The 23,314-nt window shown below is 44.4% G+C and overlaps 1 protein-coding gene across 1 annotated transcript in view; it reads left to right on the top strand.

Annotated features, from left to right (window-relative positions):
* Positions 1-23,314, top strand: part of DAPP1 (dual adaptor of phosphotyrosine and 3-phosphoinositides 1) — a 78,226-nt gene that overhangs the window by 32,727 nt on the left and 22,185 nt on the right. The window contains exons 3-4 of the mRNA XM_075543541.1: positions 1,219-1,352; positions 20,503-20,633. Of these exons, the coding sequence (XP_075399656.1) occupies positions 1,219-1,352; positions 20,503-20,633 (265 nt within the window). The remainder of the gene's footprint in view (positions 1-1,218; positions 1,353-20,502; positions 20,634-23,314) is intronic.

Below are 23,314 nucleotides of genomic sequence, written 5' to 3'. Positions count from 1 at the left end.
ACAGCCACAATGCTCCTTAGAGGCAAGGATGCTGAAACTTTGCCTCAGACACTGTGGGAAAAGATCCCATGTGGGTGAAGGAGCGAGGCAGTGAAAAAGAGGAAGGCCCTCAATACGATGGATTGATACAGTGACTACATCCTTGGGCTCAAGCATAAGAACAATTGTGAGGGTGGTGTCGGCCCGGACCAGGCTATGGTCTGTTGTGCACAGGATCACTAAGAATCAGAAGCTACTGGACGGTGCCCAACAGCAACAACAAAACAGAGGCAGTAGTAGATCCACTTGGATCAGAACAGGGCCTCTCAAAGTGTGCACCCCAGACCAGCAGCAGCTTCAGCATCTCCTGGGGATGTGTTGGGAATGCAGATTCTCAGGCTCCTTCCTGGGCCTACTGACTCAAGATGGGGCCCAGTAATCTGGGTCTCTGACTCCAGCTCACGTTGGAGTGTGCAGTGCATAGAGAGGGATCGTAGGAGGTCAGATAAAATGGGCCTATGTATTTTTTTAACTAAATACTCTGCCACATTCCAACATTGAGGTGAAAAATGGCAATTCAGAGCATTTGATATTTTATCCTGCAGGGTTGGATTCACAGAGAAGTTGGCTTGTGGCAGACTCTCAAGTATAGCAGGAAACCTAAGGTGAAAAGAAAACGATGGTGAAGGTCTTCTATGCTATTTGATCATCTTTGTTCCCTGCCATTTGTATCATGCACCTTAAGAGGGGGGTCGGTGGCCAAAGGTGATGTAAAGGGTTTGTGCTTATCTACTAACTTAAAGGTTGGTGGTTGGAATCCACCTGGCAATACCAGAGAGGAGATAGCCGATCGTTGGCTTCCAGAATGGTGACAGTCCAGTAAACACAATGGGAAATTTCACCCTGTAACACATCAAATCCCCTCGAGTTGGAATCGACTCTATGGCCAGTTGTCGTTTTTCCCCCTAAGGGGGTTAACATTCAAGAACACTTTCAGCAAGTGGAGGAGTGCATAGGAAGAATGAACTCTAGTCTTTCAGTACAGTGAAAATTTTTAAACACCTAGCCTGCCAAAAGAAAATAGAGATGTTGTGTCAAACTACAAGCGATTTTGACGATTGTGTCATAATGCTCAGTTCTCGGAAAGAGCTATTTATGATGCTAATAACTAAGAGTAGTTTCCAGTCAAAAAAGATATTCATTTGTCCAGTAATGTTGGACGCTTGTTTTTCCTTTCAGAGCCAAAGACTCCGTCAAACATTTTCATGTTGAATATACTGGATATTCATTTAAATTTGGATTTAATGAATTCTCATCTTTGAAGGACTTTGTCAAGCATTTTGCCAACCAGCCTTTGATTGGAAGTGAGACAGGTAAGCTCAGAACAGACATTTAATCCATGAGCTATTATTTCAGGATGAAGGGACCACGGCACATTTCAATGAAAGCACTGCATAGCTGTCACTCTGTTACATTGTGTGCATATGATAAACAACTTGATATACTTAGAAACATTTTCCTGTTGCTGCGCCGTAAGCTACGTTCATATATTGTGTGTGCATGCACACTTATTTCAGCCTTCTATGAGAAAACAATGTGCTTTGGACAGAATAGATATTTTCTCAGAATGTCTTATTTTGTGAATTGATTAAAAACACATGGACAAGTCCCTTAAAACGACCTCTGTTTTACAACCATGCGTACAATAAACAAAGAAAAGATAAAAGCAAAACCAATTTTGAGTTCTTTATTACTTTAGGTATGGAAAGCTTTTATGTGGGTAAAGAAAATTTTGAGTATTTGTAAAAATAACGTTCATACTTTATTTTTCCACCGAGGTCACTGAGCACTGAAAATAACAATTAGGGCATGCTTTCATGAGTTATAAAAATCTGTTTCTTTTGTCCTGGTTTCTCATAAATTGTTAAGCTGGAGCGAAGTGTATCAGGGAATGTTTAAAAGTTCCTATTCTAATCTATCCCAAAATTCTGTCATCAATTCAATTCCTAGTCAATATGACCCCGTGTCGGGTTTCTGAGGCTGTAAATTAAGTCAGCGCTCTCCTTTGTATTTGGTAGAGAACCACAACTTTGTTTTTTTCTAAAAGATGATAAATCGCCATTAATGAAAGGTAGGGAAATTCCACAAACCTATGACACAGAGGAACTCAAGACATAACATGGCCAGTTACCAGGAATCCCTACGTACGCATGTTCTTGGTAAGTGTGGTCACTAATCCGTCTGTCGACTTCAGTGTGTTCAAAGAAGGCACCATTGGCCTTTTCTATTTTACGTGGTCTGGATGGATCCTAATATGAATCATACAGTGTTGAGGGCAGATAAAATACACTGTCAAAACCATAAAATAGTCGACTTCCTTTAAATTGACCACACCAGGACCATAAGAGGATATTCCAAATTATAAAACTGAAACTATCATCTTTTTATGGTGAAAACTCTCTCTCAATAAGCCCTAAAAAGTATTGCACCATTTAACTAACATTGCTCTTTATCTTACTGTGGTGAGCTGATGGATCCTATATCACCAGTACTTCAAGTACTAGAACAGTCAACCATAGTAGATACATTTCAACCATGCTTCCAGGCTAAAACAGCCTACTTAGAAATTTCTGGTGGTGGACTTCCAAAAATTAGTCTATGAAAACTCCATGTAATACAACAGAATATTCTTATGATGCTTGAAAAAGATCACCCTAGACTAGAAGGCATTCAAAGTACTCAGTAGCCACAACAATGGCTCATAATCATTGAAGATGAAGAGGAGGCCGACACAACAGTTTACTTACACAGATGACAGGTGAAATATCTCTTGCTACCTTGACCTTGGCAAGCATTTCAGTTTCTATGATCCCTTCTCGTACGACTTAATTCTCATTTGTGTCCAAGGCAACACTCGATTTTGTCCATTTTTTGGTCCCTGGCCTTGGAGAAGAGGTTTTTGAAGTAGGGACTATGCTTTGCTCATCTCCATATCCCAGTTCCCGGTACAGTGCATGGCGCTTTGAGGGAATGAATAATTGACTATGAATAGGAATTCCTTATAGCCTGCAAGGCGATTAATTTATTCCTTTAAGGGTTCTCTGCTTTCTCCAAGCAGAGCCTGCTCCCTTCTATAAAACTCTCTTCCTAGAACCTAGTTTCAATTCCTTTGGTCATTTTATTGCTTCTTCCTTTAGGGAAGACATTGACTCCAAGTTAGGGAAATAGTATTCTTTCTGCTAACATATTTCAAGGAAGTTTCAGATCTGTGAGCACAGTGCCTTCTGATGGAACTTTGATGGCAACTATCCAATGGCCCAATAAAAGGATGACCTAAGACAGTGCCAAAGCAAACTAGTGACCAGTGGCCATCTAACTCCGACTCGTGGAGATCTTATATATGTCAAAATAGGATTATGTTCCGTAAGGGTTTTAATGGCTGACTTTTTGGGGAAGTAGATTCCCAGGTCTTTCTTCCTAGTCTGTCTTTATCAGAAAGCTGTGTTGAAATTTGTTCTCCACCACAGCAGTAGCGAAGGCTTCTTTAGCAGATGGGTCTTAGGTACATATGAAGTGCTTTGGTTCACAATCAAACCCAGCTCTTTTTTCTGTGGAAGGCGAGAGTTCTGCCACTGAACCCCCAATGCCCTGATGTTCATACTAAGCTTCCTTGGCCAATAATCAAACTCAGCTCTCCCTCACAGAAGGAGAGGATTCTACTACTGAATGCCAAGTACCCTCCTGTTCCAAAATAAAATATCCTCAATATTGTATTTAAGCTTCCCTGTGAATGCATTTGGACAACTAAAGAGGGCTCAGGATGAATGCATTCGGTGGCAAAGATTTGTATCTGGATTCCTATAACAGTTTTCTCCACAACTAAAACTTGCTGTATTGTTATATTTCTTTGCTGTATTGTTATTATTATTATATTGTCATATTTTATTTCTTTGCAATAAAACCCAGGAAACTAAGAATTCTCTCCTCTCCTCTGCCTCTCCTATTCACTACCCCTTCAGAGATTTACTGCTATCTGAACCCTTGTAACAGGACACGGGTGCTTATGAATGTGTTCTTGACTTGCTGTCTCTAAGCCCTGGAGTTAAATTCTGCTAACTCTGTACAATATTCCTCTTATCTGTCTCAGACAGATGAAGGCAAAGCTACCAAGGCTGGGAACAGGAGGCAAAAAAAAACTCGTGACAGATGAGTGTTTCTATTTTACCCCTCTTGGATGGATTGGCTTCAGGAAACAAGATAACATGCTGAAGTCATGATGACTCTTTAACCGTGACCCATAAAGATAGCGTGTGGAAGCTGGGTTGCTACCCTACAAATATATATGCCTTTATTCTTGTCCAATCAATCATTGGCCCCTGACATTAACTCCTAAGGATCAGGAAATAAGAGTTATGATTTCCTGTTCATAGAAGCTGCAGTGCAAAAACCTCTTACACAATTTAGGTTGAATTGGAGACAACCAATACATCTTCCTGCACAGTAGACGAAGCTCTGTCAGGGTTCTCACAAATGGGTCTTCAGAGTGAGGAGAACTCGAACTGAATACTGCGGGTCGCTTCTCTCAGCCCAGCCCTTCCTTGCTCTGACCCAGCCTCACTTTGCAGGACTTAGAGAGGAAGTTTATTAAAGAGAAACTTTCTTATTCTCATCTAGGGTACAGATCAAAGCACGGGCGGTACAAACGTTAAGCACTCACCACTAGCGGGAAGACTTGTTGATCTGCTCCCCCAAACAGAAATCATTGTCATAGAGTTCATTGCTGTTCACAAGGACCCTGTAGGACTGAGTGGAACCGCCCCACACGGTCTCCAACGTTGTAATCTTTACAGAAGCGTAGGTCTGAAAATTGGCCTTTTGGTTATCAAGTTCCTTAACCACTGCACCACAGGGCCCTTCCATAGAGATCACGAGCTCCTTCTATAACTGACCATGACAATAATAGCAGCTGCCCCAGATGGCATTGCTGATGAGGGCAATGAGAAAGATGCTTAAATAACCAACAACCGTACACTTCTGCCTGGTCGTTAGTTACAGTATCCACAGTAGAGTGAGACTAGGAATACTTGTTTCTAGTTCATGAGAAGTTATTTGCACTCAAGATAGTTAAAATTATTGACCTTAATTGATGAGTACTTCTTCACGGTATCTTTTTTCTTACTATTATTCTACGTCTATTCCCTAATCTTCAGACTCTCAAGATTTCCATTTATTAATCTGGAAAACTAGGGTTTGCATTACTTTAAATTCACCTCAAGCCTACATGTCTATTTGAAAACAAATCATGTATTAGTAAGAACGCATTTGTTTTATCCTTTTGCGATTGGCTGTTTCATATACGGAGTCTTGAAAACGTGGGCAACATTTATCTCTATGCTTTTGCTTCTAACATGTCACTTATGTTGCATGACATTTTTATTTTAAATGATCACATATGATTAACTACTGGTATTACTATGGTGATTTTATTTATCTTAGCCACATGAGCAAGTGTGACACCAGCCAAATGCTGTATGCGTTTGTACTTACTCTTTAACATAACGGGTTGTTATTTTTGAAGATCTTGTCTGATACTTACTTGAATGTCACATTTCCACTTCTTTTCGTCGGTTATAGGAATCATCAAATCTGTGATGACTGCCGCAGCTACAAGCGCTCTGCTTTGTGGGCACAGCTCTTTCCCCATTCGCATTATTTGAAACCATTAGATTGCATTGACATTGGCTTTAATTTGAGTATGTTTGGCACTTCCAGAAATAATCAGGGATAACTTGGAATTTTACTAAACTGCAACCAGAAATCTCTATTGAGTGCATGTTCACTCAGAGTAAAGGCATGTCTTAGTCTGCAAAGCCATGTTTGAAAAGAGGGAGAGAAAGCAAGAAGAGCTTAAAACCAACTTTGTTGATTATGTGCCAGCCGTTCTGCTAGATGGTTTCACATCCATCCCATTATTTAATCTTTTCAACCACTCATAACAGATGAATGATCCCATTTTCAGAGGAGGAAACCAACACTCAGAATCTAAGTTATGTGCCCCAATTTCCACAACTAGGTTTGTTGCTTCTCTGTTAGATGGCCGCTTGTTTAACTTCAAGCCTTTAAGACCCCAGATGCTATATCTTCTGGGCCAGACGCTATATAGCCAGGCACCATCTGCTCTCTTTACCACATTTGCTTGTGCACACATTTTGACTTCAGCAATGGTCAGACTGTAATTTTTTATGGGAGTAGGAAATCTCTTCTTCCTCCTGCAGAGTGCCTGGTGGTTTGGAATCACTGACCTTGCAGTTAGCCCAACATATAGTCACTATACCACCGATATATGTAGGAAAAGGTAAAATAAAAGGTAAGTTTTAAATGAAGAAAGTCGAGGAAAATCGAAATGAGAAGCAAAGATAAAATGGGGCCAACTGTTTCAAAATAATATTGACCAGGGAAGTTTTGGTTATTAAGTTTCCCAACACTCAATCAATTTGTTTCCCTTCAATAGGACTGAATGGTTAACTACACTTTAAGAATATCTGAGTCAGAAGACAGTTTAGGAGACATGTAATTTTTCCTTTACAATGACGAAATTGGCTAACAGCACCTCCTAGATAAACCATTTTTCACATCTGATTTATACATGTCCTCTCTTGCCCACACTAGATAGAGTACATCATTTCGCAGTCATGGAGAACTTTCTGGTGGGGATTCATAGAGGCTACGAACAGTATGTGATAGAATGGCTCAATGTGTAAGCGCAAGCTTCAACTCCAGCCTCTACTTACCTGCTCTCTGTCCTCAGGCAAGTTAATCGAACCTCTCTGGGCTTCAATTCCAGCATCTTATAGAGTTGAGCTCATACCTTACTGCCTTACTGTGAAAATGGAGCGAGATTAGACTCAAGACATTTAAAATATTTTTTTGGCAGAACATAAGCCCTCAACCGTTGTTATGTAACTGTTATTTAATGAGAGACTCTCGTGTGGTAATTTTTGCATCATATTCTACTTCAGAACTATTAACTCTTCAGCATGTCATACAGTGTTAGATTAGGGAAATTGATGTTACATGGATCACATGTTTGTCATATCCTCTTTAATTTTTAAGCCAGTGCCATAGCGAGTTCATCTGACTAATAAATCAAGTAGCCACTCAGAAAGAGAGTGACCTCCCTTGACATGGATACTTTAAGAGAGGTCTTTCTTGTGCTCGCTAACCGACAGAGTATGTATTTCCCCCACAAGACTGGACATCAATACCAAACCCAATTATATGTAAAGGATAATGATTTTACTAGCGCCATATTATGACGGGTTGAAGTCCATTTGCAGAACAAGTAGCAAAGAGGCCATGAGAGAGGTCTTGACTATTTCTATGACGGTGTTGTATACCTCAAGTCACTTCTGACTCAGTGACTCAAAGGACAGGCTGGACGGTAATCATTACAGAAACAGATGCTGTGTCTTTTCCTCAGCAGAGCTGCTGATGGGTTGCACGACCAACCTCAAGGTTAGCAGCCTACCACTTAACCATCACACCATAAGTGCTTCTTGAATATTCCTATAAAATGCCTCAATGTCATTTCCCATTGGTTGAAGGAGGCAGGGAAGACCATGATACATAATCAAATTGACAACTGTGCTCTCAAAACTGAAAAGAATAATAAACATGAGAAAATGTATCTTAATTTCATAAAATAATCTATATAGTGGGAGTACCCACTAAGCACTGTTAGCTTCCAAATAACTAAACAAATCAGCTAGCATCATTGCCCTCAAACACTTGACAATCTACCTGGGGATACTGCTGAGAAGGCATTAGATTTAAGGCATTAAAAGGGAAAAAAAGTTCTAAACAAATATTTTCCTTTTAGGAGTTAGGTGTACCTTGTGTTAGGTGCTTGCCAAGCTGGTTCCAACTCAGATGCATAACAGAAGGAAACACTGCCCGTCCTCCTCATCCTTCTTATGCTTGAGCCCATGTTTTCAGCCACCGAGTCGATCTCTCACTGAGGGTCTTCCTCTTGTTCATTGTCATTCTACTTTACCAAGCACAGTGTTCTCTTCAAAGACACATTTCCCTGAAATATGTCCCATGTACGTGAGATAAAGTCTCACCATCCTCCCTTCTAAGGAGCAGTCTTTCTGTACTTCCAAGACAAGTGTGTCTGTTCTCAATGTAACCCATGATACCTTCACTGTTCTTTAGCAATACCATGATTTGAATCCACCAAATCTTCTGCTGCCATCCTCATTCGGTGTCCTATTTCACAGGCAGAGGAGATAGGAAATACTGTGCCTTGAGTCAGGCTCTTCTTAGTCTTCAAAGTGACATCCTTGCTCTTCAACATTTTAAAGAGGTGTTGCACAGCTGATTTGCCCAATGCAACATGTCATTTGACTTCTTGACTGTGCTTCCATGAATGTTGACTATAGATAGAAGCAAGATGAGATCCTTGACAACGTCAATGTGTGGCCTATTGTGCTCTATTTCAGATAACAAGCTAATGCCAGAGCCCTGAGACCACTTTCACTCTTGTTCTGAATTCCCTGCTGGGGTACAAGATAAAGAATCTTTCAATACAAGATAATCACATTACATGCATAATACCAAAACCAAACTCTTTGCTCCCTATTCTATTCTGACTCATACCAACACTTTAAGACAGAATAGAACTGCCCCCAAAGAGCTTCCAAGAGTGTAAGTCTTTAGAGATACAGACTGGCACATCTTTCTTCTTCTCCGTGGCTCGTAGCTTCCAACCACCAAACTTTTGGCTTGCAGCTGATCGCTTAACCGCTGCCCCATCAGGACACCTTCGTATGTATACAAGTGTCCTGAAAGTTTCTGTTCAATCAGCCCCTGTGGGAATGCCTACTTCAGTCTGGTTCTGATCACCTCAGAAACAACGTACCTCCACTGAGCATGCCTCACACCGGGTTTCATATCAGAGACAGGAAACAGTCTCCCTCTTGTTCCGAAACTGAAGTGAAACTTGCAGTCAAGTTTCCAAGGTCTGTGGTTGCTGATCTTCCTCCCTCTTCTTCCCTTAACACCCTCGGTCTCCTATCGCCCTTAGTCGACATCGCTCCCCACAGCCCTCATGCCCTGGGGGCCTGGGGGCTTGAGTGTCACTCACTAGCATCAGAGGTCCTCTCTTATGGAACACAGGCACTGTCTTTGATGGAAAAGATAACGAATCCCAGTTGGTGGCTGCATTATATGATTTTCTTTTGATTGCAAATAATAGACAGCAACTCGGACTACCTACACGAAAAAGTAGGGGACAGGGAGGAGGAGAAGTTGGGGGGTAAGATATTTGTGTATTCTCCCAGAATTCAAAAGCATGCTAAACAACCAAGAGACAATAAAGAATCAGCACAACCATGGCACAGCAGCAGCTGCTGGCAGACCTGCTTCTTACAGAAGAAACTCAGACTCCCAAGACATGAGCGCAATCCATGCTGTCTGACTGCTGGAGTTTGTGGTCCTCCGTCACTGTGAGTTCTAGCTTTGAGTCCTGGGATGGAACCGTCACTACAGAAGAAATCATTATCGGCATACATTTTGCCAAGAAGTCTGTATAACGGCCTTCTTAGGGCATGAACAGTCTAAGCAAAGGAGGCCTGGCTTTTAAGATACCAGATTTTGTTGTTGTTAGGCGAGGTCACATTTTGCACTTTTTAATCCCACAATTCAATCTATTGTTTTAAAAGCTCACATCTATCTACAGTTAATTGGACACCCCTGGTTGATTCTCTATCATTTCCTTAAGTTAACATTTTGTGAGTTAACCTGTACAAGAGGCTTTTGGGTCCTCCCAATGAAGAGTTGGAGCCTGATTGGCAGCATAGTGGGCTGCTAATCACAAGGTCTACAGTTCAAAGCCACAGTTTGATAAGAATTTCTACACCCTTAAGGATTTACCGTGTCAGAAACCCATGGGAGAAGTTCTACTCTGCCCTATCAGGATGCTCTGAGTCAGAATCAACTCAATGTCAGTGAAAGAGAATGAACATTTAAAGAACCCTTGTGTCAGTCTGGAAAGACTTGAAAAACAAATTCATAAACACACATATGTGTATAAGAATTTTATATACGAGAGCAGTTAAATATTGAGAAAACGTCCCAGACCAGTCCAGATCAGATCCATAAATCCAATATTAACCCATATGCATAAAGTCCTCTTCAGACTCATGAAATACATTCAATGACGCTGAGTACAAGATGATCACAGGCCATTGGGTAGAAAGTCTTTGGATCCAGTGGCATTGTAAGCATCTCAGCACTGGCAAGGGTCTCCGTGAGGCTTTTCCAGGTCCAGAGTTCTGGCTGCATCAGGATAGGTCCATGTGGCTTCTCCTCAAGGATGTCTCACAGGGAGTCAGCAGAGAATGTGTCTTCTGCCATCCAGGAGGAAATACCAGAGTTCCCAGAATTCTCAGGAGAAAGCCATGCCCACACGAAGGCCTCATTGGTTATATCTTGATTGACAGGCCAGACTCCCTCCCCTTCGCTCATAATCCCCTCAAGCGGACACCCGATTATGTAGCTACCACAGCCCTGAGAGAGGGAAGTTGGGTTGAAAGCTGGGCTGCTGATTGCAGGGCTGTTTATTCAAACCTACCAGTCACTCTGTGGGGAAAGATAAGACCGCACGCTCCTCTACATAGTTACAGTCGCAGAAACCCTGCAGCGTAGTTCTCCTCGATCCTACAGGATCTCTAGGAGTCGAAATAGATTTCGTGGCAACGGGTTTGTCTTTCATTTGTTTGTTCTCATGGGAAGTTGGTGAGTCTTGGCTAAAGCAGGGAATGGGGACCTGGGCACCTTGTGCTCTTCTTATCCTTGCCGCAGGCGAGGGTTGTTTCTCACCTAGGAAGCTGCTTCAGACCAGGCTCTTTCCTGACTTGAACCTGACCTACAACCGCATTGGCTTATTCATCCATCAATTTATTCATCAAGCCTTGTCATGTTGTGAACTCTATTAGGTGTTGGAGATAGGAAGATAGTTTTGGTGCCAAACGTTCTCAGAAGAGCTCAGAGCATTTGGAAATGTTCTCTGAAAATAAAGTCAATGGCTTCATGGTGTAAGTAGCTCCAGTACTGAGGTAGCATTCCTGACCCAAAGATTATCTTACACTACAGCTATACAAGCCTTTGTGGCCATGCAGCTATCCCAAGAACCGGTAGGGCGGAATAAGGGCACCTCAGAGATGTCCTCATTCCTCCCCGGACCTGTGCCTATGTGGCGTTACCTTACAAATTGCTGCTGAGCTGATACCGACTCAGAGCAGCCTGAGTAAATCTGTGCTCATTGGGGGTTGCCGATGCTGATTGCTCAGAAATAGTTTCTCTAGATCTTTCTTCTAAGCCCCTTCTGGATGGACTCCAACCTCCATCTTTCAGTTAACAGTCAAGTGTGTTAAGTGCCTGCTCCACTGGGGACTCCTATGGTAACCAAAACCCAAAACCAAACCCATCCCATTGAGTCAATTCTGGCTCATGGCAACCCTATAGGACAGGGTAGAACTGCCCTTGTAGGTTTTGGAGACTGTAATTCTTTAGGGGAGTAGAAAGCCCTGAAAGGAGCGGTGGGTGGTTTCAAACTGCTGACCTTAAGGTTAGCAGCCCAATGTGCAACCACTATGCCATCAGGGCTTCTGTTGCTATGGTGCATGGCCAGGAGAAAGTAATATTGCTAATTATCTGACCTAATGATAGAAAGATTCTCCTGAAAGATCCAGGTAGGAACATTGTAATCACAAGAATCCTTGTAAGTAAACCAAAGCAAACCCACTTCCATCAATCTGCTTCCCATGCCTAGTGACCTATGGGAAGAGTAGAATTGTCCCATTTGGGGAAGCCCAGACCTGGGAATGGGTGGCCGTAAATCTTTCTGGGGAGCAGACAATCTCATCTTTCTCCCATGATTGGCAGGTCCAAATTGCTGTTCTTATGTTAGCAGCCCAATTGCCTAATCCACTGCACCACCAAGACTCCTTATATCTAAGCAAAACCGAAAAACCCACACAATTCATTGCCACCAAGTCAATTCCAACTCATAGCAACTGTGATAGTTAGGTTTATTGTGCCAACTAGGCTAATAGGTACATGTGGGCAGAGTTTAATCAGATCACAGCTTGATTGCAATAAATAAAGACAGCTGGCATCCCATCTCCCTTTTGCTCCCTGGTGATTGGACCAGTGTGCTGCTGCTTTAGCTAGTTCTGTCTCAACTTTGCTCTACACTACCTGTGGGCCAAGCCAACCTGTGAATCCTGTTGCTAGAGTTTGAGGCACCTTCCAGACCTGCTTCAACACTCTGCTGGAGTGTACGTAAATTTCTTGAGTTTGAAGCTGGTGGATCCTGTCGCTGTGCTTGAGCTGGAGATCCCACCCGGCCTGTTTCACTAAGCTCCTGAGCTACTGACTGTTGCTCACCCACCCTGCTGTCTGCTGTCTGCTTCCTTCTGGCAGACTCTGCCTGCCTTGCCTGAGGGAAAACTCTATTGTCTCTGTCTGCTTCCTTGACCTTGGACCAGGCAGCCCATGTGAGTTGAAGGACTTCCAGTATATTAACTGTTCCATGAAAGTGAGTTGAACTGAGCCCTCCGTACTGCTGTGTGGACTAGTTAGCTGTTATATTTCTTCGTGCTCTATAAACCTATCCCCTTTTATAATCCTGAGGGTCCTGGTTTTGTTTCTCTAGGTAACCCTGCCTAACACAGCAACACTCTGGGACATGGTCGAACTGCCTTTGTGGATTTCAGAGACTAAATCTTAACAGGAGTAGAGAATCCCATACTTCTCCCACAAACAGCTGATGTGTTTGAATTGCCAGTTTTGTGGTTAGCAGCCCCTTGGGGAACCCGCTATGCCATGAGGTTCCTTGATAAGCAAAAGGGACAGAGCAAAAGAGTCAGGCCAAGCAGGCTGGCCGTGTAAGAATCTGACCTGCTCTTGCTGGCTTTGATGATGGAGGAGCGAAAGGGCCGGCAGTGTCCAGAATCGGGAGAGCGAAAGGGACCAGATTATCCTCGAGCGCCGAGGTGAAGAGCCTTGTGGCTGCCGAGGGCCATTTTTCTATTAATAACATCATCCTCACCCATACTGGACACCCCTCACTCATACTGGAAAAAGGTGGGGCTTTCTACTCCTGTGAACAGTGACAGTCTTGGAAACCCACGGGGGCAGTTCTACTCAGTCCTGTAGGGTCTCTATGAGTTAGTGCCATTTGATGGCAGGGAGTGAGTGTATGTGATGGCTGAATCTGCTTCCCCTTGGTCAGTCCTAGGATAGCTGGTATTGATTTTGTCTTATAAGGGCCTGTGGAATAGATGGCCCCCCCTGCTCTAGAGCCGCCAGAAAAGTATAGCCATGCAAGCGCCGTGATTCTAGACCCAAACCAAACCAAACTCGCTGTCAGAAAGTCAATTCTAGGACAAGGCAGAACGGCCCCTACAAGTTTTGGAGACTGGGAGACCCATTTTCAACTTCTCATCGGGAAGAATGCATGCTAATAAATTGGGGTTCTTTTAAAACCACTTGGATTGTGACCATTTGTTACCACAGCAGTAGGAAATTAATCCCTGGACCCTGTGAAGTGTGCCTGGTTACGGACAAGGAAAAGAACTGACCACCTGCTTCATCCCACAGCGTCGTCGTATGAACGCTTATGGAATATGCTTGGAAGACTATCTTTAATTTTTTTCTCAATTTCAATTCATGTTCCCCCCACATTTTCCAGCTGCTTTGCACCCTAGGCTAACAGACCCTTCTCCTTTCCTGTCCACTGGATCTGTTTGAGAGCCACTGTAAAGAGTGGTGGCACTGTGTGCCAGCCATTGGGGTACTAACTGCAAGGCCAGTGGTTCAAATTCACCAGCTGCTCCAAGAGAGGAGGAAACAAGGCTCTCTGCTCCCCTAAGTACTGATGGTCTTGGACGCCCTATACAGGATCACTGACTCAGAATCCGTTTGATAGCCGAGAACAGGCCTTGGCAACCAGACAGCTGCCATTTCCATCCTTAGCATAATGCAGTATCTTCGTCTCTTTTCTTAGCTTGCCGTTTTAAAATGCATGTTCTACAACACTCGGCCACTGGAACTTCATTTAAGGATCTTAAAATACTGTATGTCAAGATGCAGTTACAGCTAACATTTGGATAGTCTTTCCTCAAGCACAGCCATACTTGGAGCTTAAATCAGCTCAGTGAGTAGAATACAGTACGCTAGAAGCCGCGTTAGGCAGAAACCTGTCGGAGAAGGAAGACTCACAAATATTTTCCACTCAGAGAGCCACCATCGAGAGTACTAGGGCTGCACCCTGTCAGAAATGGACAATTTGCAAGACCCAGGAACACACCGCAGTTCTGATTCTCACCGGATTTGCTGTACGATTCTGAGTTGTCAGGGGAGGAACCGAAAGCTTGGCACGGTTGTCAGAGGTCAGCAGGTTGCCAGAGACAGTGGTGGCAGGCGACCCCGCTCCACTCCTGATAGCCCAGCACCCTTTGCAGGGCAGTAGGGTGCACCTGGAGGTGCATCTCCAGGGTGGCTCGCTTAAGAGCTCACCCCAATTCCACCACGCATCTGCACCACATTCTCACAGCCCTGCATCCGCAGAGCAGCTGCTCCTGATTTCAGCTCGGCGGTTTTCATTATGACTGTAATCGCTAACCGGCCCCTTCTCTTTAGATGACTGGATCTGTTCTCATGAAAGGCGCGCATTGACAAAAGGCTGCCAGAGCAGGCTCTGGGGCTTCTGATCACTACAAAAGCCATTTCCCACGGTGATCTCAGCGCTGTGGGCATGCACTGGCTGGAGAGAGAAGAGGTGGCTAGAGGCCCTGGCTCTCCCTTGGGGCCAGGATCAGAGAGCCTCTGGTGGCTTTTCCCAGCATTCCTTCTTTGTGTTTTCAGCTGCAGAGCTTTATCTGGGCCCAAATCTCAGAAGTCACAGTTGGGTTTGCAGACGGGGTATCAGACAGACTCAGGTATCCAGGGTGGCTTTGTCTTGTTTGTAGGTTACTCATTCGCATTTACACATTGTGAACCGCTACGAAGGTATTTTTCTTTCCTCCTGGTCTCTCTCATACTCCAGGGTAAGACCAGGACATCATATAATCCTTCAAATCAGCTTCTCAAAGAGGCCTCCTTTACCCCTGTATAAAATATCACCTACCACTCAAACATCGCAACAGTGGTGGGGATGCGCAGCACCACGGTGTGGCTTGTTCTGTTGTACCGCGGTGAGCAGCAACTCGACAGTACCTAACAGCACTCTATCACTCAACCGAGTTTCTTTCTAGTGTTTATTCCCACCTGACATGGGCTAGTTTCCTATTTTTCAAACCCTTGCTTCGTCCCCTCTAACTAGACACGAGCTCCGGAAGAGCAGGTTCGGTGTCTCCTTGGTTGACCACTGTAGCCTTGCTGCCCGGACAAGCACCTGCCGCTTAGTGCAGCTCAGTAAGTGTTTGGGGTTTTCAACAAATTAATGATGTCTCCACTGCCCTTCCAGGGTCTAGTACTTCCTGGACTTACTGTGTGAAAGACCATGTCATTGTTAGGTGTTGACTTGTCAGTTCTGGCTCATAGCAACACTGCAGAAAACAGAATGAAACGCTGCCCTGCCCGGTGGTGCCATCCGCACAATTGTTTTTATGTCTAAGTCCACAGTTTGTCGTGTGGTTGGTTGGTTTCGTTTGGTTTCCACACACCATACAATTCAATGGTTTGAAGATATTTCAGAGAGTTGTGCGTTTGATTACCACAATCAATTTTAGAACATTTCTTGATTTTCGCTCCCCATGTTCCACCCACCTCCTCTGCCATCACCCTAGGAATCTATTCTAGTTATGGTCTCTATAGATTTGCCTATCCTGGATTTCATATAAAGAAAATCATACCAAAACCGCCCCCCCAAAACCCAACATTATCAAAATAACAAAATAAAACATAGAAAAAAATCTCAACTCCAAAGAAAGAAAATAATAAAAACCGGAACACATTTAAAATGAATCAAAACAGAAAACAAACAAGGTGTTAAAATTTAACCCAAACCCCTGATGTGTCTTGTTTGCTGTAGATAGAGTCACTATGGGGAGGTCACCTAGCAACAATGGCCTCTTTGCATCAATTCACTCTCTGACGCTCCCTGGCTGGTGGGAAGGCTCTTCACATCCCTAGTCAGTGGTCCAAGGGAATTCAATGGAGGTTCCATTCCCATGGGGGCGCTGCACATGGACTTGGGCCACTCACTGCCACCCAGAGCCTTCTGCAAACTGGGTGAGTTTGAGGCCAGTTTTTGTGGCCACCTTGTTCATCCGTCTCCTTGAAGGGCTTCCTCTTTTTCACGGATACTCTACTTTTGAAATAAAAAGCAAGAAGTCACGTAGCACAGGGGAAAGCAAAACAAAAAACACCTTAACCTACCTTTTTTTATAGCCAGGGTTTCTAGTTTGCGATTGACTGCTGGAGATGGGGGAGGGAATGGTTCAAAAGGGGAAATGCCGGCAGCACTGAGTCAGAAATGTACTAAGCTCTTATTTTGAAGATCCTGAAACCCCAAAGCCATATCTAGCCCTCTGGGCTGGGGACTGGGCACCTTCTTCGGCCTGGACTCTCCCCCTCCAGAAAGAATGGGAAGCCACCACACATGAGTATGGGCCTGTTCATTTCACAGTCCCCAAAGAAAAGCAACACCATTGTTTTCCTGTGTGTTGGGTACTAGGAGAGAGTGCTGCTATTTCCCATTTTTTGAGATCCACTGATGGGTGTCAAGTTTGCTGTAGAACTGGTATGAAATAAGGACAATGTAGTCAACCCTCCTAAGCTGCACAGTGTACAGTTTTATGGGTTTTGCTTCTATGACTTTTGTGAAATCCATCTGGAGAATCTTTACTAATGCACACCTTGCTGTTAGGTCAATTCCAGCTCATGGATACTCCATGCATATCATAGTGAAATTGTTCTCCAAAAAGTTTGCAATGCTGGTTTTTCAGAAGGAGAACTCCCGGGCTTTCTTCCTAGGTCCTTCTGCAAACCTCCAACTTTTGTTAACTGCTGAGTGTGTTGGGCATTTCCACCACTCAGGGACTAAAAAAAAAAATCTAGCCATTATTTAAGCTCTAGAACAAATCTCTTTATCACTGGGAATTGCAATGTGAGGAGGCATGTAAATGAGCAGTAAACTTGAATAGCATACCTCCTCGTCCATGAGAATATGGTGTGGAGAGGTCAAATTTTTATTTATCTCGAGGATCCCTGGTGGTGTAGTGATTAGCTGCTAACCACACAAAGTCAGCCGTTTGAAACCCCCAACAGCTCCTTGAGAGGAAGACAGGCCTTTCTACTCCCATAATGGGTCACAGCCTCAGAAACTCACAGGGGAAGTTCTGCCAGGTCTTCATAGGGTCACCGAGTCAGAATCAGCTCAATGGCAGAGAGTTTAGAGTTTGTGATCATGTATGAGCTCTTCTATGAAGTTTTCCTGAAACCTCTCACCACAGGGTCTCCAGTCCCTCCTGGAGACCACCACCAGGCCTAATGACACTGCTTGTATTGGTTTCATTACCCTGTTAGTTTGTTTGTTTGGTTGGTTGTGTTCTAAAGAGAACATGTATTAAGTCTTAAATTGGACAAGGAGAAGATGGCGACAGCGATATATCATCTGCATGAGGGAAGCCATTGCCCGAGATCATGAGGTGGTCCACGGGTTTGCTGGTGTACAGAGCTTTCAAAAGGACTTAGGGGATCAAAGAGAAATGTCACAAAAATATGGTTGGCAGCATACCAATACACAAAATGGTCAATGTATCCCGGTTACCAGTGGGACTCCCAAAGAGAGATGGGGCCATGAGTGGAATAGGTACGGTTTGTTAGACAGAGGAGCTTGCAATTTGGCCCTGGGACGTCCTCAGGGCAGTGAGGGTGTGACTGTGCAGCACTGTGACACCCGTGAAGCCTGTAAAGAAGCTTGTCCCTCCCTGGGCGGGTTAGAGGAGCTGGGGATACCTGCTTTGCTGTGCTCCCTCTGAGGGCAGCACTTTCCTGCCCCTGATCAATCACCTTTCGTTGTTTGTTTCTTTGGTTGGTTCAATTTTCCAACCATTTGAACAGGACATACTCCAGACCTCAGACCATTTAATAGGCCAGGCATATCAGCCAGTGTTGCGCAATCACTACCACAATCTTTTTGAAAAGTCTCTTCTTCCTTGTACTCACCTCCCCATTGTGTGTCTCACTCCTGCTGTATCCCCCAGAAACCCTTGTTCTTGTTTTTGTCTTTGTAGATTCACCCAACCCAGGTTTCCTATGTTGAAAAACCTAGATATTTAAAAGAGAGTCAAGAATGCTACCAACAATAAGAAAATACAACAGTGATAAGCTCCAATTTGAAAAGAAAAAAAACACCAGGCAATATTAAAAACCAAATCAAACTCACAGCATATCAAAAGGGAGATCAAATGTCAAGGTTTTACCCATTCTAGTCAGATTTATTATTTTAATCTACTGTAATTGTTTCTCTAATATTCTCTGCCTGATATCCAGGCCATTCCCATTCCTCAGGCATGACCAGAGGGGAATCACCAGAAGTTTTTTCCATGTGTAGGTCCTGTGAATGTTTCTGGGCTTACAGTCATCCACAGCCTTCTGCAAACCAGAACTTCGTGAAAGGCGCTGAGGTCACTCCCTCCTTCAGATTTGGATTTTATCATTTATAATCCTTGGATCACGGATGTTGGTATGCTTCTTTGGGTGGGTTTAGTTGACATCTCACTTAGAGGACTGCTTGTTTAAAAACGAGCCTTTATGACCTCAGCTGCTATTCTTTCTGATAGCTGAGCACCATCTAATGTCTTCACCACACTTTGCTGTAGCACCCATATCTTCCACCTTTCTTTCTGAGGACATATATGGAGCAGGGCCATGTGGTAAGAACTAATTGTTCTTAAATTGGAGGTAAGATGGAGTGCAAGCACAAAATTCACTCCTAAATCTGTTTTCTAGTTACCTCTGCTTTGCCTTAGAAACATTTTTTGTTATCTTATATTAGAGAACCTTATCAATCATCTCCCTGAAGCATAAACACATGTGGGGTTAATTGAAAGGCGAATGGATAAATGGGTCAGTGAGCCTCGCCTTTCTAGTTCTCGGGTCTCTTGCTTTCTGAAGGTCAGACCAGGGTGCAGCTGCCTTAGCCAGTTCCCTGCTTTAGCTGGCAAGACTCACTTCCTGTAAGACATCCCCAAGGGGAAGCCACATGGACCTACCCTGATGCAGCCCTGGGTGCTGGAACACCTGTGTGAAGATCCCTGCCAGTGCTGAGATGCTTACACATTCATTGACTCGGCTTTCCTCCTGCAGTCGGCATCATAGTGTGTGTTTTGTGAGATGGAAGAGTACTTTGGGGACGGTGTCAGACATATGGATTAATGCTGGACTTGTGGGCTTGGCCGCACTGGGTTGGGATGTCATCTTGATGCTCACTTAACCTTTATATAAACTCTCTCTTATACATGAGTTTCTGTGGATTTGTTTCTCTAAAGTACCCAGACTAACACATATACAGTCCTTCTGTTTATAAGTCATTGATTTGGCCTATGGTAATATATTTCAAACACAGTTGAGAGATGGAGATTAAACAAATGTAGGCTAGCTACAAATCACAACACATGGATTATTGATTTACACAGATTAAGTCTTTACATGACTTAATAGTGTTTATACAAACAATGGATACTGTTTATACAAACAATGGATACTGTTTATACAAACAATGGCAATTGGTGGTCGAGCAACATTTACAATAATATTCACTGACAATGTCAGACACATGTCTGCCAGAATAATGCATATCTTAATCAAGCAAGTAGGGCATTTAAGTCCTAAGTCCGTGTTAGTCAAGCCTCTTGGTATTACTGTCCTCCGCTTCTTCACATACCATGTAATTCCGGCCTTCAGTCCTCCGGTTTCATCACCTTCTTGATTTCAGTGCTTCCCTATTTCTCCGTAGTTCAAAGGGCCAGGAGGCCAGAGGTCGTGTCATTTTTTTTTATACCCTAGTGTCCAGTTAACGTAAGAGCCCTGGTGGCCTAGTAGATCACACGCTAGTCTACTCGTCGCAAGGTCCGCAGTTCAATTCAATCAGTCTCTCCACAGGAGAAAGCTGGGACTTTCTGTACCCATAAAGATCTGCAGTCTCAGAAACCCCAAAGAAGCCGTCCTTCGCTGTCCTACAGGGGCTTGTGAATCAGAAGCAACTCGATGCCGTCATAGTCAGTTGGGTCCAGCTCATGAGTGAGAACTAACATCCTTGGGTCTAGGGTTTGGTTTCATTCTTATCCTGCTTAGTTCTTGGCACATCGTTGCTGCTCGGTGAGTGCTGAGAAGACGAGCAAGTAAGGATATGAGACAACAAGAGGGGCTGCACTCCCGTCAGTTACCCAGTTCCGAGATTTGGGGGCCCTTCCTGCCGGTGAAACAATTTGTTCATTTTATTTCCGCCAGGCACCCTGATTGTTCTGAAGCATCCCTATCCCAGGAAAGTAGAGGAGCCTTCCATTTATGAATCAGTGCGCGTCCACACAGCCATGCAGACAGGAAGGACGGAGGATGACCTGGTGCCTGCTGCCCCTTCGGTAAGTCACTGCCACATGGACGCCAGCTCACCTGGCCTCTGGAAGTGTGGAGTGCAATAAGAGCAACCTATCTGCCTAACTACATTGTCCCCTCCCACTCCGCCCAACACAATTCTCATGTGAGCTAGAAAACTTGCACACAAACATAAGATTTGACGCCCATGACTCTTTCATCTGACCTAAGATAAATACATTAAAAAAGGATATAATTAAAAATTGATCGTCTGACCATTTGTTGTCCCTTTGGACCCATTTTATCTTGGTCTAGGGTTTCTTAGAGGAACCCTGGTGACATAATGGTTACCCACGTGTTGAGCTGCTAAATTGCAAGGTCAGTGGTTCAAAACCACCAGCTGCTCCTTGGGAGAAAGTTGGGATGTCCTATTCAATCAAGAGTTACAGTCTTGGAAACTTATGGGGCAGTTCTAAGTGCCGTGCAGGGTCACGCTGAGTCAGTGTGGACTCCAGGGCAGTGTGTGAATGAGTGTTTATTACTTCCTGCTTTCTTTTGGATTGAAGTGCATCTGTTTTATATATTGTTGTTGCTGATGGGCTTGGGGTGTTGTTTTGCATGATTTTCTTTTTTAATGAAATCCCCGCTGAGTAAATCTAGAGACATTTGTTAGATCAATAGATCCTTAGTGTTATAGCGAGGCGCCCTAAGCATAGTGGTTACAAGTTGGGCTACAAACCTCAAGATCAGCAGTTCGAAACCACCAGCCGCTCCGTGGAGAAAGCAAGAGCTTTCCATTCCCGCTAACAGTCACAGTCTGAGAAAGTCACAGGGGCAGTTCTACCTCGCCCTGCAGGGTCAATATGAGTTGGCATCGACTCAATGGCTGTGAGTTTTGAGGTTAGGGTTTACAGGGAAAACTGGAGGGCAGTGAAGAGCTAATAACAATGGATACAAGAATGAAGAAAATCGTCAAAACTTGTGGTAAAAAACACAACTCTTTAATGCACTTCAGCCATCGAATAGTATCATTCACTAAGAAGATAACAATGGACTGGTTTTAAATTTTTTTAATTATAAAAACAAGACAATAGTGCTAAGAAAGGAACTGCTATTAAAATGACCCTGGCATTCCTTCCTCGGCTGTGATAGAATGAACTGACTAAACTGGATATTCCTTAACACGGTTTTTCTTAAGGACTATTTTTCTTCCTTTTCCCATTTCAACCGCCTGTCGGAGAAAAGTATGCCCTACCTTCACGAGAGAACCTCCGGCCCCACGCCCAGTCCTTTTGCCCCTTCCCTGGAGGAAGGGAGGGAACACAACACGTCTGCACCTCTTTGTTCCCTTTCAGCCAGCGGGCGCTCATTGTCCCCGAGGATGAACTTGTGTTTGTTCTGTGAACCCTGGACCCTTCAGCCAGGCCTCCGGAGCACCCAGCGGCCGCTGTTCTGCAGGCTCAGCTGTGCCTCCCTCTCCCTTGCGTGGGCGCCCTCCGGGTGTAAGTGACCTGGACTCGCACAGGCGACGACGAGGACGAAACCCACAAGGGCTAGCAAGAGCAATATCCTCCGGAGCAACCCTGACGCCGCCGGGACAGTGACCACTTGCGGATGCACAGGCAGCCAGGAGTCATATTCAGACGCGTGCCTCGACCAACCCCGCGGTGCTTTTGGCTGCTTTGCCACCGAGGAGCGCTTTCTTCCAGAGTCACAGCCTCGGGGGCTCGCACTCTGTATGGCTGCCTGGACCCTCCTCACCTCGCTGGTCTCCTGACCCTCCGCCCCTCCAAGGTGCACACACAACTTGCCTCTCTAATGCCGTGCCTTCTGGCCCATGAGCTCCTTCTCCAACTCCCCCCCCCCTACAAGCACTATGACCTTGTGTCCGTGAGAGGTATCTTCCAGAACGCCTTCCTTGACCCTCTCGCGTTTCTGTTTAAATGCCATTTTCCCCTGCAGTCCAGAGCACTCTGCTTACCGTTACCTGGAGTTATCAGACGCTAATGTAAGGAACAAGCAAAGACAGTTGCGACAGTGTCGGTTCTGGCTAGTGGCTACCCTTGCATGTCAGAGCAAAGGGACTGCCACGGCTGTGACCTGGACGTGGATCTCCAGCCCTTTCTTCCAATGATCCTGCAGGTGGATATGAACAAACAACTTCTCATTCGTAGCAGGGCACTCAATCCCGTGGGTCCCCTAACTTTGGCGTTTATGATTGCACTGAGATGATTCAGACTCGGAATAACCCAGGTAGACAGAGGAGAACTGCCCCAGCATTAGGTAGGCCCTGGTGGCACAGGGTTACCACTGGGCTGCTAACCACAAAGTCAGCAGTTCAAAACCACTAGGTGCTCCGAAGGAGAAAGACAAAGCTTCTTACTCCTACAGGGGCAGTCCTACCCTTTCCTATAGAGTTGCTATGAGTCGTCATCTTTTCCATGGCAGTGACTTTGGTTTGTTTGGGAGTATTTACAGGAGGAGCCTGTTGGGGTAATGGGGTTCCCCAATGCTTGAACAGGTCCTCAGTAGCGACTTTGCGATTGTGCAAAATAAGACAGACCGACAGACAACGGGACACAGGGGATTCTCATCCCTATATCAGGACTGAGAGAGTGAATGTATTTTCCAATGGGTATATGTAATGGGGCTTACAGATCTTTCAAAGGGCATATGCGTCATGCAGCAAATATAGTACATAGTCGATGGGTAATCGTATAAGAGGTAG

Source organism: Tenrec ecaudatus, chromosome 3 (genome assembly GCF_050624435.1).
Source record: "Tenrec ecaudatus isolate mTenEca1 chromosome 3, mTenEca1.hap1, whole genome shotgun sequence".
In the NCBI taxonomy this organism is placed as follows: domain Eukaryota; kingdom Metazoa; phylum Chordata; class Mammalia; order Afrosoricida; family Tenrecidae; genus Tenrec; species Tenrec ecaudatus.
This window is presented reverse-complemented; position numbering and strand designations above follow the sequence as displayed.